We start from the raw sequence: 14,255 nt of genomic DNA on the forward strand, positions 1-14,255 counted from the left end.
ATCGAGCAGAATGTAAACATGATGCTAATTAACTGAGAATTCACAGCAGCAGCTCTTTTATCCTCTGTATTACTGATAAGCCCAGCTGAATTGGCTGCAGTAGGAAATGGGTTAATTGTGACTTTTAAAAATTTCACCCCCCCTTCTTCAATGTTTGAAGTCTTATATCTCAGAAAGCATCAGTGGTCAAAAATCACCATCACTAACTTTTTTGTAGGTATTGGTCTTTATAATTTATATCTTGAATTTGAGAGTCTAGACATTCGAAATAAAAAAGATTTTAGCTTCTTTAGAAATTTTAGTTTTTCTTAGAGAAACAAGAAGTGCCTAAACCGGAAGTTCAAAACCTTACATACGCGAGATATTTACATTCTCTATTTAGTAGTTATAAAAGAAAATACCTATCTTTAAAGGTACTCCTTAAGAAGTGAATGAAAAAAAAGTGTTCAGTGTAATAATAATAATAAAAAAGACGAAAACAATAGGGATTTTCGCCTGAAAGCGAAAAGCCCTAATTAATTTGAGCTGCATATTCATCATCTCCATGTAGGCCGCCATTGACGATGTTATTTATAGACGTTCCCGCATTCCTTTGCCACGTGCTTGTGTAATCATAGTACACATGTACCTAATCAGACACTCGATTGGAAAAAAATTGAGCAATTTTATAATGAAGTACAACAAATCAACATTTATTTGAGGTTTTAATAACGCGGTGAAAATTCATTTCAACATAAAGACCCCACTATACCACTGTATACTATATGTCCCAGTCGAAGCCAATGTTATGAACATGTGCGCTTGTCACTTGATCTCAACACCCCTCCAGGTAAATAAATTATCTACCAACTCCTAAGCATTGTTTCTACAGTTAGAGCACTGATAATTTACTGCACTTATTAATGGCTTTAATTGTTTTCTTTGTTAAAATTTGGGGGTCAATTTTTAGCCTTTCATATGGACTTGTGTTGATTACGACACATTGAACAGTTAAACGCTTGTTAAATGTAATTTTACTTTAATTGTCTTATATTTATCGGCCTCTTGTTAAATGAATTAAGAGTTTAAAAAGGAAATATGAAGTCTGTTAAAACTTAAGTGTTATAATTACTCGTGCTCTGTAGAAAATAAGATATCTGCGAAGATTACCTCGATGTATAAAGAAATGATTTATACCATGAAGATCTGTTCCAACTAAAATTCAACAGTATTTCGTGCTTTGTTGAAATAAAATTATTTCTGCAAGGATAAAGACAATGTGTAATGTCATGATTGCCGTTAGCTAAAAATAAAATAAATGCAATAATATTTCATGCTTTCTTGAATAAAATCATTACCACACGAAGATTTAAACAGCAACGTTTAAGTGCAAGATTTATATATTTAGTCTGATATTAATTTAATGGGGCAACGTTTTGGGCTTTGTTAATATTACACTGTGATTTTTAAAGACAGCATTGCCGTTAGCTTAAAAAATTATTTATAATGCAAAATTTAATTATTCCTATTAATAATACCACCATGCTTAAAATCAGGAGAACCGTATGTTCAAAAAACAAAGTCCGCGTATGAAAAGTTACCGTGCTTAAAGAATGAATCATTTAAATGTCCAAATGTGGCCCCCGATAATTTACAAAAAATTAAAATTCAAGATTTTCTACGTATTTTTGCCTCAATCTTTCCATCAAACATTGAAGTTTATTAATTTCAATTTTTACTTCCTTGCACTGTAATTAGGTATTTATCTGATTAATATAGCAGGGGTACGTTGTTTACATCAATTTCTCATAGACTTTAGGCCACACCCCCATTTTGCAGGCCCATTTTTTATATGCGTGCATGGATGTTTCAAGTTGTCGTAAAAAAGGTCAATGTAAAGAGTTACATATGTCAATTACATTCATGAAAGAAATTGAAACAGTCTTGCACTCATTTGTTATTTTCCAAAAAGGTGCAAAATCACGGGTTCTTGTCTCTATAGTAAAGACACCTTGTTTACAAATTTCAACCCGTCTTTGACCTCATGAATAACATTAAAGCACTGAACATGTGACTCAAATCTATTCACTTTCACGCTTTGAGCACACCTATGCAACACAGTGTCTAGTGTCTGCAGGGTTGTGGTTAACTTTTGAAACTTAGGGGCCATGTGGGCTCCTAACTTTTCAAATTTTACGGGCCCACAATGTGATCCTTGGGCCCCCATTATGTGTAAATTAAAAATAATAACAAAAATCCTAAATTTTTCTAACTGATTCTTTTCAATTCGTAGTATTGATATGTTTGCAGTATATGAATTTTTGTCATGTTTTCTCTTTTCTAAAAACTTTGATCTGATAATATGTTCATTACATTTTGTAGTGTTTAAACAACTGAAGCGTCTAGGTTTAACAAGGGGGGCATATTAAAAATAATAAATTACATACAACCTGTGATAAAGTTTGATTGCAATATTTTATTGTATGCATTTGACACGGTAATTAGGGCCCCGCAAGGATTTGTGGCTGCCCTATAGTAATCACTCTGTCTGTCTGTCCATCCATCTCCCTGTCTGTCCATCTGTCATTCTTCCGTCCACAAATTTTCTGTTTTTTTCTAATAAATTTTTTTTTAGTTGACCAATTAAGTTCAAATTTGGTGTGTTGGTTGAAGAGGCAGTAAGATATATTTTGATGCTAAGTTTGGTTCTCTATGTCATCCAATTTGGAGCTGGAGTGGTGGGGTATATTCCTTAACTTTACATTAGAATGAATGCCAGGGCAAAGAGAGATAACTGATGAGAATGTTCCTGTTGTAAACTATGAAAGCTGCAACTAGTCCCATGGGATTAATTAACTTTCCTCTTAAAGAAAATCCAAAGCATTATCTGTTTCTGTCAAATTGAGATTAATTAACACCTCTGTCTGCAAATGAAGTTTGTTTTGAAGTTAAGGTCAATTCTGAATGATGTTTACCTTCTCTGAAATGTGGATTTAAATAATGTTCATACTTTATTTTGGTAAAATACACAATGAGTTATGATTTTATTGAATTCTAAAAACAAGATATGTGTAAAGATTTGCTTTTTTTATTTTTTGTTTTCATTTATTTTATTTATTGATTTATTTGTTCATTTTTAGCTCACCTGAGCCGAAGGCTCAAGTGAGCTTTTCTGATCGAAATTTGTCCGTTGTCTGTCGGCGTTGTTGTTGGCGTTCTCATAAACTTTTCACATTTTCATCTTCTTCTCCAGAACTACTGGGCCAATTTCAATCAAACTTTGCACAAAGTATCCTTGGGTGAAGGAGATTCAAGTTTGTTCAAATGAAGGGCCACGCCCTCCTCCAAGGGGAGATACTTAAGAAATAGCAAAAAATTAATGGCATTATTGAAAAATCTTCTCCTCAAGAACCAATGGGCCAGAAAAGATGAAACTCATGTGGAATTATTGTCACATCCCTACTAATGTGTTCGGAACATTTTCTTTTTCGGTGTTCTGCAAATGATAAAATCCGAGGAGTTCCCAGTAGCTCCCACAGTAGCTCTGGCAAGATCTAGCGAGACTACAACGAGATAAGGTAAATTATTCACAGAAATGTGGCTAGGAAGTGAGTAGCACGTGGAGACATGGTAAACAGAAAAGTTATCTTGCGTTTCATTTTTCATCCCTGAATAATATCTGTAGAAATGTACTTCAATCTCTCTTGAATTCATTCAAACGTCAATAAGTATTCCTCATGACATTATTTTCTGCACTTATGTATTATAATTTCTTATAGCTTAATCTGAATGAGTTGAATTGCATTGTGGGTTACTACGGATACTACAGGAATTTTACGCTTGAAAAATAAAAACAAAGCGATCGGAAAGGCACACAGAACATTTTTTTCCCCATGCATTTGGATGCATTTTCGTGCTTTCCATTTTTATTCTATTATTTCCATGCTCACAATTGCATACAATTCATTAGTAACATGTTAAATAAACATGGAATTCTAGGTTTATCAGTCATACTGTAAGGTGATTTTCGTCTGTATTCCTTTGTTGTACTATCAGTGAATACAATTGTCAGGTGGGTTCCCTGACCAAAAAGCACAGATGATCACGGGTATTGTAATTTGAAAAAAAAAAACTTTGTTGTCCTTTTAACTGTAAGAAATGCTGCTCGTTTCCTTAACCTTGAAGCGCTAGCTATGAACGTGTACAGACTACATTTTTATATGCATTTACTAGTTAACAACGTAACAACAAATTACAAACGCCCGTGGCATCTTTCATAGTTTCTGTTCTTTGTATTTTCTCATATAAATAGATTTTTTAATTGGTTTATTTTTTGCAATCCATTCAATATCGATCGTAGATTGAGTTGAACCACGTGTTCGAAGTAAAATGTAAACATATAAGTGTCAAGTTAACGTTGCTATTCATGCAATGATTGGTCAATTGTTGGTGGTAAGATCCTCTGTGCGTATTAATAACAAAAGCCATATAAGGTAAACAAAGGTTTATCATACATTAATTTTTTTTTACCGGTGTATCGGGCGATTTTGGAAAAATTAACACTACTAAGCTCCAATATTCGCCGTAAATTATCACAAAAGCGAAGATTAATTAAGTAGATTGTGATTTTTTAAATCTCACCCATTTCTGTTTAAAATCTTGAAAATCTTTCAGAAAGTTTTTAAAAGAAACAGATTATAGCAATTTCCTGTTTACTGCCAATTTTATTTTTAAAACCGGTTCTACCCTTTAACCTTTGAATGGGTCAACCTACACCACGTGCCTTGAATTTAAATCACAATAACATTAGTAGGGGTGTGTCAGGTAGTGTAGATTCAAGTTTGTTCAAATCATGACCCCCGGGGATAGGGTGGGGCCACAATAGACGATCAAAGTTTTACATAGGAATATATAGGAAAAATCTTCAAAAATCTTCTTCTCAAGAACAGCAAAGCTATGATTGGTCATATTTATATGGAAGCATCCTCAGTTAGTGTAGATTCAAGTTTGTTCAAATCATGACCCCCAGGGGTAGGATGGGGCCACAATGGACGATCAAAGTTTAACATAGGTGTATTCAGGAAAAATCTTCAAAAATCTTTTTCTCAAGAACAGCAAAGCAATGATTGGTAATATTTATGTGGAAGCATCCTCAGGTGGTGTAGATTCAAATTTGTTCAAATCATGACCCCTGGGGTATAGGAAAAATCTTCAAAAATCTTCTTCTCAAGAACAGCAAAGCTATGATTGGTCATATTTACATGGAAGCATCCTCAGTTAGTGTAGATTCAAGTTTGTTCAAGTCATGACCCCCAGGGGTAGAGTGGGGCCACAATGGACGATCAAAGTTTAACCTAGGTGTATATAGGAAAAATCTTCAAAATTCTTCTTCTCTAGAACAGCAAAGCTATGATTGGTCATATTTATGTGGAAGCATCCTCAGGTGGTGTAGATTCAAGTTTTTTCAAATCATGACCCCCAGGGGTAGGGCGGGGCCACAATGGAGGATCAAAGTTTTACATAGTAATTTTCAAAAATCTTCTTCTCAAGAACAGCAAAGCTATGATTGGTCATATTTACATGGAAGCATCCTCAGTTAGTGTAGATTCAAGTTTATTCAAATCATGACCCCCAGGGGTAGGGTGGGGCCACAATGGACGATCAAAGTTTAACCTAGGTGTATATAGGAAAAATCTTCAAAAATCTTCTTCTCAAGAATAGCAAAGCTATGATTGGTCATATTTATGTGGAAGCATCCTCAGGTGGTGTAGATTCAAGTTTGTTCAAATCATGACCCCCAGGGGAAGGGTGGGGCCACAATGAACGATCAAAGTTTAACATAGGTGTGTATAGGAAAAATCTTCAAAAATCTTCTTCTCAAGAATAGCAAAGCTATGATTGGTCATATTTATGTGGAAGCATCCTCAGGTAGTGTAGATTCAAGTTTGTTCAAATCATGACCCCCAGGGGTAGGGTGGGGCCACAATGAATGATCAAAGTTTTACATAAGAATATATAGGAAAAATCTTCAAAAATCATCTCAAGAACAGCAAAGCCTCTGTTTGTCATATTTGTATGGAAGCATCCTCAGATAGTGTAGATTCAAGTTTGTTCAAATCGTAGAGAAAAATGTCACAGTCAAAAAATTATGTAAGCATCCTTAGTAAGTGTAGATTTGATTTTGTTCAAATCATACCCCCACTCCCTTTTAGGGGTAGGTTGGGACCACTTATGCATTTAAGCTTTTCAACACTAAACTGATTTTTCTTTTTTCCTAGCCACATGCTCAGGTGAGCGATGTGGCCCCCAGGCGTCTTGTTTTTTTTTTGCTGCCTTATGTAAATTCAAGAATACTATTAATTTTAACAGGTAGTCCAATAATAAACTCATTCTATCATTACTGAAAAAGTTCTTATTGTAAACTTGGAAGAAAAGGATGAGAGAGCAGTACAATTAATCCCCAGGGATTAATTATCTTGTCTGGGGCAGAAAATTTTCCAGGCTTATCTTTATTTGTCACTTTAAGATAAATTAAGCTTTGTCTGCAAATGATGTTTGTTTTGAAGTTGAGGTCAAGCATGGGTGATATTTGCATTCACTGAAGGCTGGCATTTTATAAAACACATGCTTTATTCTTGTTTAAATATACATTTAATTGAGTTACATATGTATAATAGATATGATGTTTATTACTGCCTTACATGTAAATACAGGGATGTATGTAAATACAGGTATACTCTTTACAGGTTGTTGGATATTTAGGAATTATCTTGCTGAATTGCTAATCGGTTAATTGCAAGACGTCTGACAGATTAATCAGTTAATTATCAAAATACACATTTTCCTGATACTATATTTTTTTCAAGTAAACTCTAGGTATATACACAAGAAAACTGAAAATACATTAGTAATATTCAATATACATCACCTCTGTATTAGTACGCTTTATATGATATTTTATTTCAATTTCGAAAGGCAAAAAAAAAAAAAAAAATAAAAAAAATAAAAGGAAACCATTAAACATCTCTTAGATATCAAATAAATTGATAATGTTGCAACACAAGGTTGTTGTGCATTGTCACCATAAACAGAAACTGAGTCTGAACTGTCACTTAATTTACAATTTTTGTTTAAAAATATAATTTGACAGATAACTGCGAAGGATGGACGGGGTAAGATACACATTGCAATCATTTAAAAGAACTCAAAGATTTAATTAATATCATTAAAGAAATTTAGGACAGTCCGGGTAATGACATGGTGTTTAAACAGCAATTAACACTGCACAGAGTGACCAATTACCCCAACAATTTCAATCTTGAGAGTCTTAATTATTTACCTTCAAATCAGCCAAATTAAATGTGAAAACGTCATAACTTATCAATATTTAGAGGGTTTTTAAACATTGTAGATCAAGTTTTAAGGAATTTTACACATATTTTAATTTTTTCCGACTAACAGATTACAGATTTTCTAACCGATTACCATCGTTCTGACCAAGTAACGGGTTAACCGGTTACAAATTACAAATTGCCATCCCAAATATATATATATATATATATATATATATATATATATATATATATATATATATAGAAACAAAATAAAAAAGAATGATTGGTTTAAATGGTGAAAGCATGCTCAAAGTCGGATTCTTGACTGTAAACATTATAAAAGATAGACATAAAGATTATTTTTGTAGCAAAATAGCCAATGCAAAGAGTATGGGTATATTTTGGTGTCCTGATTAATAACTGATGAGTTCTTGTCAGATAAAATCATGGAGATGATATACTAGTTGGTAAATGCCTGCTCAAAGTTGTTTTACACTTTATCAGTGACCAAATGATCACAGAGTCTGAGAGCCAGGATGGCTAGGGAACATGATGTAGTTTGTGACAAGTGGCAAATAGCCATGATGTATAACCAAGTGGTGAGTGCTGGTAACAAGTATTACCAAGTTGTTTATATACCCAAGAGGCAAATGTTGGTACCAATTAAGTGTTACCAAGTGGCAAGCAGCTGAGTTGTTTGTGTAGCCAACAGGCATCACCTCAAGTAAATATACAGGCATTAGAGGTTTCTCTTTGTGTACTTAATTGTAGCACTAGGCTTATGACAAAGACATATCTGAATATATTTACATTTGCTGTGTTTTTCTAGTAAGCCAACTGTGAAATTGGTTTGGATACCATTGATGTATATTCATGTGTATATATATACACAGAGAAACTAATATGACTTCACAATGAGGCTACATAGACGTAAGTAAAAATATAATGATATAGGGCAGCCAGAAAATCAAACATTGAGTATATTTTTGATGCTTTTAGACATGAAAAATGTAAATATAAATGAATGATTTTAAGTTTAGTGTAAATTATTGGTGTGTAAATCTTACAGACTTGCACCTAGGCATATTTTCATGAAGCGCTAACACACTTCATGAAATATGCCTAGTACGTGACAAGTCTGTGTGATTTACACACCAATAACTCACACAAAACTTAAAAAACATTCCTTAAATATTAATACCTGACACAATAGGCAAGTTTCCATTGTATTTTGCATTCGTTATCATCCTCGTAAGACTTGGGCAAACCAAGTACGATCGCATGGGGAGCGCTAAGGTCTTACATGTTACAATAAGCAAGGGTATTGTGCAAACTGTGTAGATAGCATGTACATTTTTGCTACGTGGGGGTAGTAGCACATTTCAGTGTCTGTAACACTTAATAACAGACTCCTTTTCAGTTTGTTTTCTATTAATTGTATAGGAAGCAAAGGATGTGAAGGTGATAGACTGTAAAATATTCAGCAGTTTCCAAGGGACTGGTATAGCAGTACTGACCAGTACCTTTAGAGTATACATTGTCAACAGTGTGGACGAACCTAGGATCAGGAGACTGGCTGAGGTCCCAGGTAAAAATTCCTATTCAGAAACTAGTCTGATATATCAGTATATGTAATGGTACAATCGTATGTGAAATTCTACTTTCAATAGAATGTAAGCATATGTCATCAGCTGGTATACAACTTGATACATATTACTTATGTAGGGTTCAAATGAACTTTTATCACCACTAGCGAAATTGAAAGTTAATTCTCTCGTAATTTTCAAAAAATTATTCAAAAATGGTAAATTCAAGCTCAAGGTCAGTGTAAAAATTACTGCAGTAAGCAGGGATGGGTACGATTACTGAAAAATGTAATCGATTACTTAGAGGAATTTAGTGTAATCGATTATTAATCGATTACACTCATTTTTGTCCTGTAATTGATTGTAATCGATTACTTTGGAAGATGTAATCAATTAATAATCGATTACTTCCAAGTTTTTTTCCCTTCAAATATCAAAGCAATATTTAAATTTTGATGTTATCCACTGAAGTTTGAATGTGTTCCTGCAGTTTCAGTGCAGTTTCTTTTAAGGTTTTATTCTGGCTAACATTCTCACTAAATGCCCAAATGAGGGATTCTATACCATGGAAAGTGGAGACATGATTCCTACAGTAAAATGTACCAAAGAATTAATTATTCCTTTCAACCTTGGATCTGAACCTCCATACTTATTGACTTGTTGCAAAAATTATCTTATATTTTATTGTGAATTATTTCATTAGAAGTATTTGGGCTGCCCATATGTTAACAGTACACATTAAACATTCCTGTATGTGTCTTTTTCAAAAAAATAAGTAAATCAGAACTCTTAGTAATAAACATGTAAATTAAAATGTGTCTTTAAGTAATTAAACTAATAGCACAATTTCATTCTGTGTTGAAATAAGTGTTTTGAGAGCTATTAATTGTTATAATATTGTTTGTCTTCAATGGAATGAAAGTTAAACACTAGGTAGTTCACAGTTTACACCTCATTATCTGCAAATCAGGGATGTCTCAGTCAATTAATTAGCCAAGATAAGCAAACACAGTGATACTTTCTCCCTCTCTTAAAAATACAGACTCTTAATATAACCTCTCACTGACAAAAAAGCAACCTTACAATTTTGAATGAAAACATGAGAATGATTTTGCAAATTTTAAAGTTACTAAACACAAGTTTGAAGTTGTTTAATCAGATATGAATAAGTATTTCCATCTTCTTTTTTTTCGAGTACAATGTAGATTATATACCAAATTATTTAAATTTAATACAGCACTTAAATCTGTTTTTGCTATTTATAATTTTCTATTACAACGAAGACAGTTTTTCAACATCTGAAATATGAAAAAGGACATGCAGCAAGAGGACAGTGGATCAAATGTAAAATGCAGAAGAAAAATCTGTATATTTTATTAATAATTTGGTTGAAATACACTTCTGAATTATTTAATACTAGACCAGTAGGTCTATAATGCAAATTTTATTGAGAACATAATTAAACTTCTGATAATAAAAGTTAGGAAATCCAAACATTACACTAGGTGGTTTATATTTGATATTTATGTGTGACTGACTGGAAATAATTCTTCAAAATAACATCCATTTATGTATAAAATAATCGAAAGTAATCGAAAAAGTAATTATAATTACATTAAAAATTTTAGCTGTAATCGATTAAATTATGATTACAAGTAATCAAAAATCTCTTTGATTACAGATTACTGTCGATTACTTGAAAAAAGTAATCATTACAATCAATTACGATTACTCAATTACGATTACCCCATCCCTGGCAGTAAGGCTTTTTTAGACAGTACTTTGGGATGAGACTTGGGCTGATATAATTTAGAATTTCAATGATCAAGGTCAATTAGGCCTGATTGGGATTTCAAGAAAACTCCTTGTCACATGAGAAGCAATTTAAAAAGACAAATAATTATTAATAACAACTCAAGAATAATTAAAGTATGAGTTTTCTTATAACTTACATGTAGAACAATAGTGGTATGAATTATCTGATTAAGAAGGAATTCAAAATGGCTGACAAAACACTTAATTTTTTGAGAAACATGAAATAAAGAAACTGATATTGATCACAAACTTAAGAAGCTTTTCTTTGGGAAAACTTCCAATACATTTTGGGAAAATACAGGTTTATTTAATTGGGATTCCTGCAAAATTACAGACCAAGATTGGCCCTAAAATTTAGTGACATGCAGTCATTCAAACATCTTTTATTTGCCATCTCTTTTCATCCATCGTTGTGCGACGTGTCGTGTGTTCACATTTGTACATTTTTAACTTCTTTTTTGAAAGGGCTGAACCAATTTCAAACAATTTTGGCATGTAGCATCTATAGGTGAAGGGGAACAAAAGTTATGAAATTCATGGCCTCTGCCCCCCTGGGACCTGAGGGGTGGGGCTAAAACCATCAAGATTAATGCAATCTTTTAATCCCAAAATGCCCTTATTTGATTCCACTGGAGTCCATTTTTCTGCAAATGGTGGGGGAGCCCATACCAAAAAAAAGTACAGATTAGGCATGCCTATCTTGGGTAAAAATAGGTACAAAAAAAGCATGCCTAAGGTATGCAAGTTTGGAACCACTTGTTCAAGTATAGGTAGCAAATTGGTACAAAATAGGCATACCTAAAGTATACCTATATTTATTAATAGGCACACTTTAGGTATCAAAAATGCACAATATTGGCACACGATCAGATAGGTAACTTCTAGGCATACCTACAATGTGCCTATAAATATACCTAAAAGGTACCTTCAAGAATGTGCCAAAAGTATACCTAAAGTATGCCTACAGTTTAGGTACCAAAAAAGCACAATATTGGCACACATCTCAAACATTCAAGAATGTGCCAAAAGTATACCTAAAGTATACCTACAGTTTAGGTACCAAAAAAGCACAATATTGGTACACACCTCAAACATTCAGATGAGTACCCTTTAGGTATACCTAAAATGTACCTACAAGTCTACCTAAAGTATGCCTACCAATTTGGTACTCAAGAGTCTGTGCCAAAAGTATACTTAAGGTATGCCTATAATGTACCTATCAAATAGGCACGTTTGAGGCAGGCCTATGTAAAAGAAAAATTGATTTAAACAATAATAATTATGGAAAAAATAAAAATTTATTGCATGATAGTACATCAAAATATATGAAAAACACTTCTTTAAAAAGTCATCTCTATAAATACAATCTATACCTAAAATCCCAAATATTTAATTAATCAAATCCCTAACATTTAATTAATTTAGATTAATATGGTTAATGATATCAAGATAATGATATTTTAAACTTTCTTAATAAGAAAAAATAAAAGAAATAAATAGACATACCTTTTTAGGCATATACATAAGTTAATTTAAATACACAAAGTCAAAAGTATACTCCATTTCATGTCAATTTTTTCCCCCATGAATTGTTCACTTGTAATTCATGTAATCTTCATTATCTTTATAGAGTTCCTATCCATCACAGAATTTTCTACCAGCACACCTTGTTAGTCTTCATTGCTTTACAGTTGCGGTTTCCATCTGGACTCTAAAAACACTGATCCTCCATTTGAATATGCTACACAATTTCTGCTTTCAGTTTCATGTCATTTTCTTTCAATTCTGAAAAAGTTCAATTATTATTATGTTGCTCTTCACCAGGGACCTAGTATATAGGTCCCTATCTTCACTTACTTAGTTACATTTTATGCTGAAATATTTTTAAGCATATTTAGTAGATGAAATCCCTATAGTTTGCATTGGAGTTTGATGAGCAGTGCCTTGTTATATTCTTATACATTTACTCATTTTTTACAAAAATCAGATTAGATCTTATACTTACTGATAAAGTTATAGTTTTAATGCATTTCCCTCCAGCTTGGAATTTAAATGACCACAGGAGACAAGTATTCTGTTGAAAAAAAAAGAATATGTTTGTTCATGAAATTATCTGGCATTAATATTGACCAACACACATGCACACACTATGTTTGAATTATTGAAACATTACACTCTGAATTAAATGATGTGTCTCATATTACCCCCCCCCCCCCCCCCCCCCCAGGTATGGAAGTGGAGAGCTTGGGGATTAGATGATCAGAAATTTATGCACAACTTATATAAATATAAAATTTATTATGTTTTATTATGCTGGATAAAGGTTGTAAATTTTGCTTGATTCATTAAAATTTTTTTACCCCCCCCCCTTTTAAAACAAAGATCTTTATCTTATATTTCAAAGACCCTATTACAATAATTTTATCTCACACAGTTCATTTGGATTTCATTTGTTATTATCGTCATGCTCATGCAGAGGCTACTGTAAGTAACTGTTCCCAGATATTGACACATTTCATATCTTTATATTTTAAGAAAAGACTCTAAATTACATTTTTTTTTTTTTTACAAAAGTCTTGTGATACATAATGTTAAAGAAAGAGATTATGCTTAAGTACATTTACTTCATGTGTAGCACTGCCATCTTGAATCAAAACAAACCAGAAATCTACGATACAAATACCTAGAATATCGCGAAATCTACACTTGATATTCATATTCTAATGCATTCTCTAAGTGGATAAATGCATTTACAACAAGCAGCATCAAAATTTAAACTGAAATAAAGACTCACCGACTAATAAGTCTCTGATTTCTTCTTGAAATTTTCATCACAGCAAATTTTCAAATCGTCTCTGAAATAATCCGCGCTGTCGCTGACCAATCGTAGACTTCGCAGGAGTCACGTGATTTTAAAAACGTTTGTTAAATTATTCATGAAATAGTTCGTGTAAACAATAAAAAATTATAACAATGCATATTTAACAACTGTTACATGGCGTCAACTTTATTAAAAAGCCGATTAGTATGAATTCCTTGAAATATAGCGTCCCTAATTGGGTAAATAATCGGGACCGCCATTTTGGACGCCATTTTGTGTTATAATCGGGGTCGCCATTCTAATTTCACATAACTTCTTTTTTTTTTTTAAATTACATGTGAAATTGATTAAATTTACTGATTTACAACAAATTCTTTATGTACTAGACCTCAGCCAAAATCTTAATGTAACTGGCACTCTAAGTACATTCCCAAACATCGAAATGAAGTGTCACTACATGAACCCTGTAAAATATACACATCATGTTTACATACTATGTGTATGGTAAATTAAACAATAAGCACACGTCTTTTGAACACCTTGAAGGCTATTATTTATATTAAATTTCAAGCCTGATCTGTAAATGTGACTCTATTCTTTACTGCTACTACTTTACTATCAGTTATAGTTTAAAACAAATTTCATAAATATCTTGTTTTTATTTCATTTTTATTATTTTTTCTTTTGTTTATTTACCTATTATGATTGAGCTGTAGACTT

At 32.6% G+C, this 14,255-nt stretch overlaps 1 protein-coding gene across 1 annotated transcript in view; it reads left to right on the top strand.

Annotated features, from left to right (window-relative positions):
- The window catches only part of LOC133185339 (vacuolar protein sorting-associated protein 16 homolog), a 765,182-nt gene that overhangs the window by 88,860 nt on the left and 662,067 nt on the right, over positions 1–14,255 (top strand). The window contains exon 5 of the mRNA XM_061320487.1: positions 8,757–8,901. Within this exon, the coding sequence (XP_061176471.1) occupies positions 8,757–8,901 (145 nt within the window). The remainder of the gene's footprint in view (positions 1–8,756; positions 8,902–14,255) is intronic.

The sequence above is a fragment of the Saccostrea echinata genome, unplaced genomic scaffold, assembly GCF_033153115.1.
Source record: "Saccostrea echinata isolate AGI-Se365-2 ecotype Australia unplaced genomic scaffold, CSIRO_AGI_Sech_v1 ptg000001l, whole genome shotgun sequence".
NCBI classification, from domain to species: Eukaryota; Metazoa; Mollusca; class Bivalvia; order Ostreida; family Ostreidae; genus Saccostrea; species Saccostrea echinata.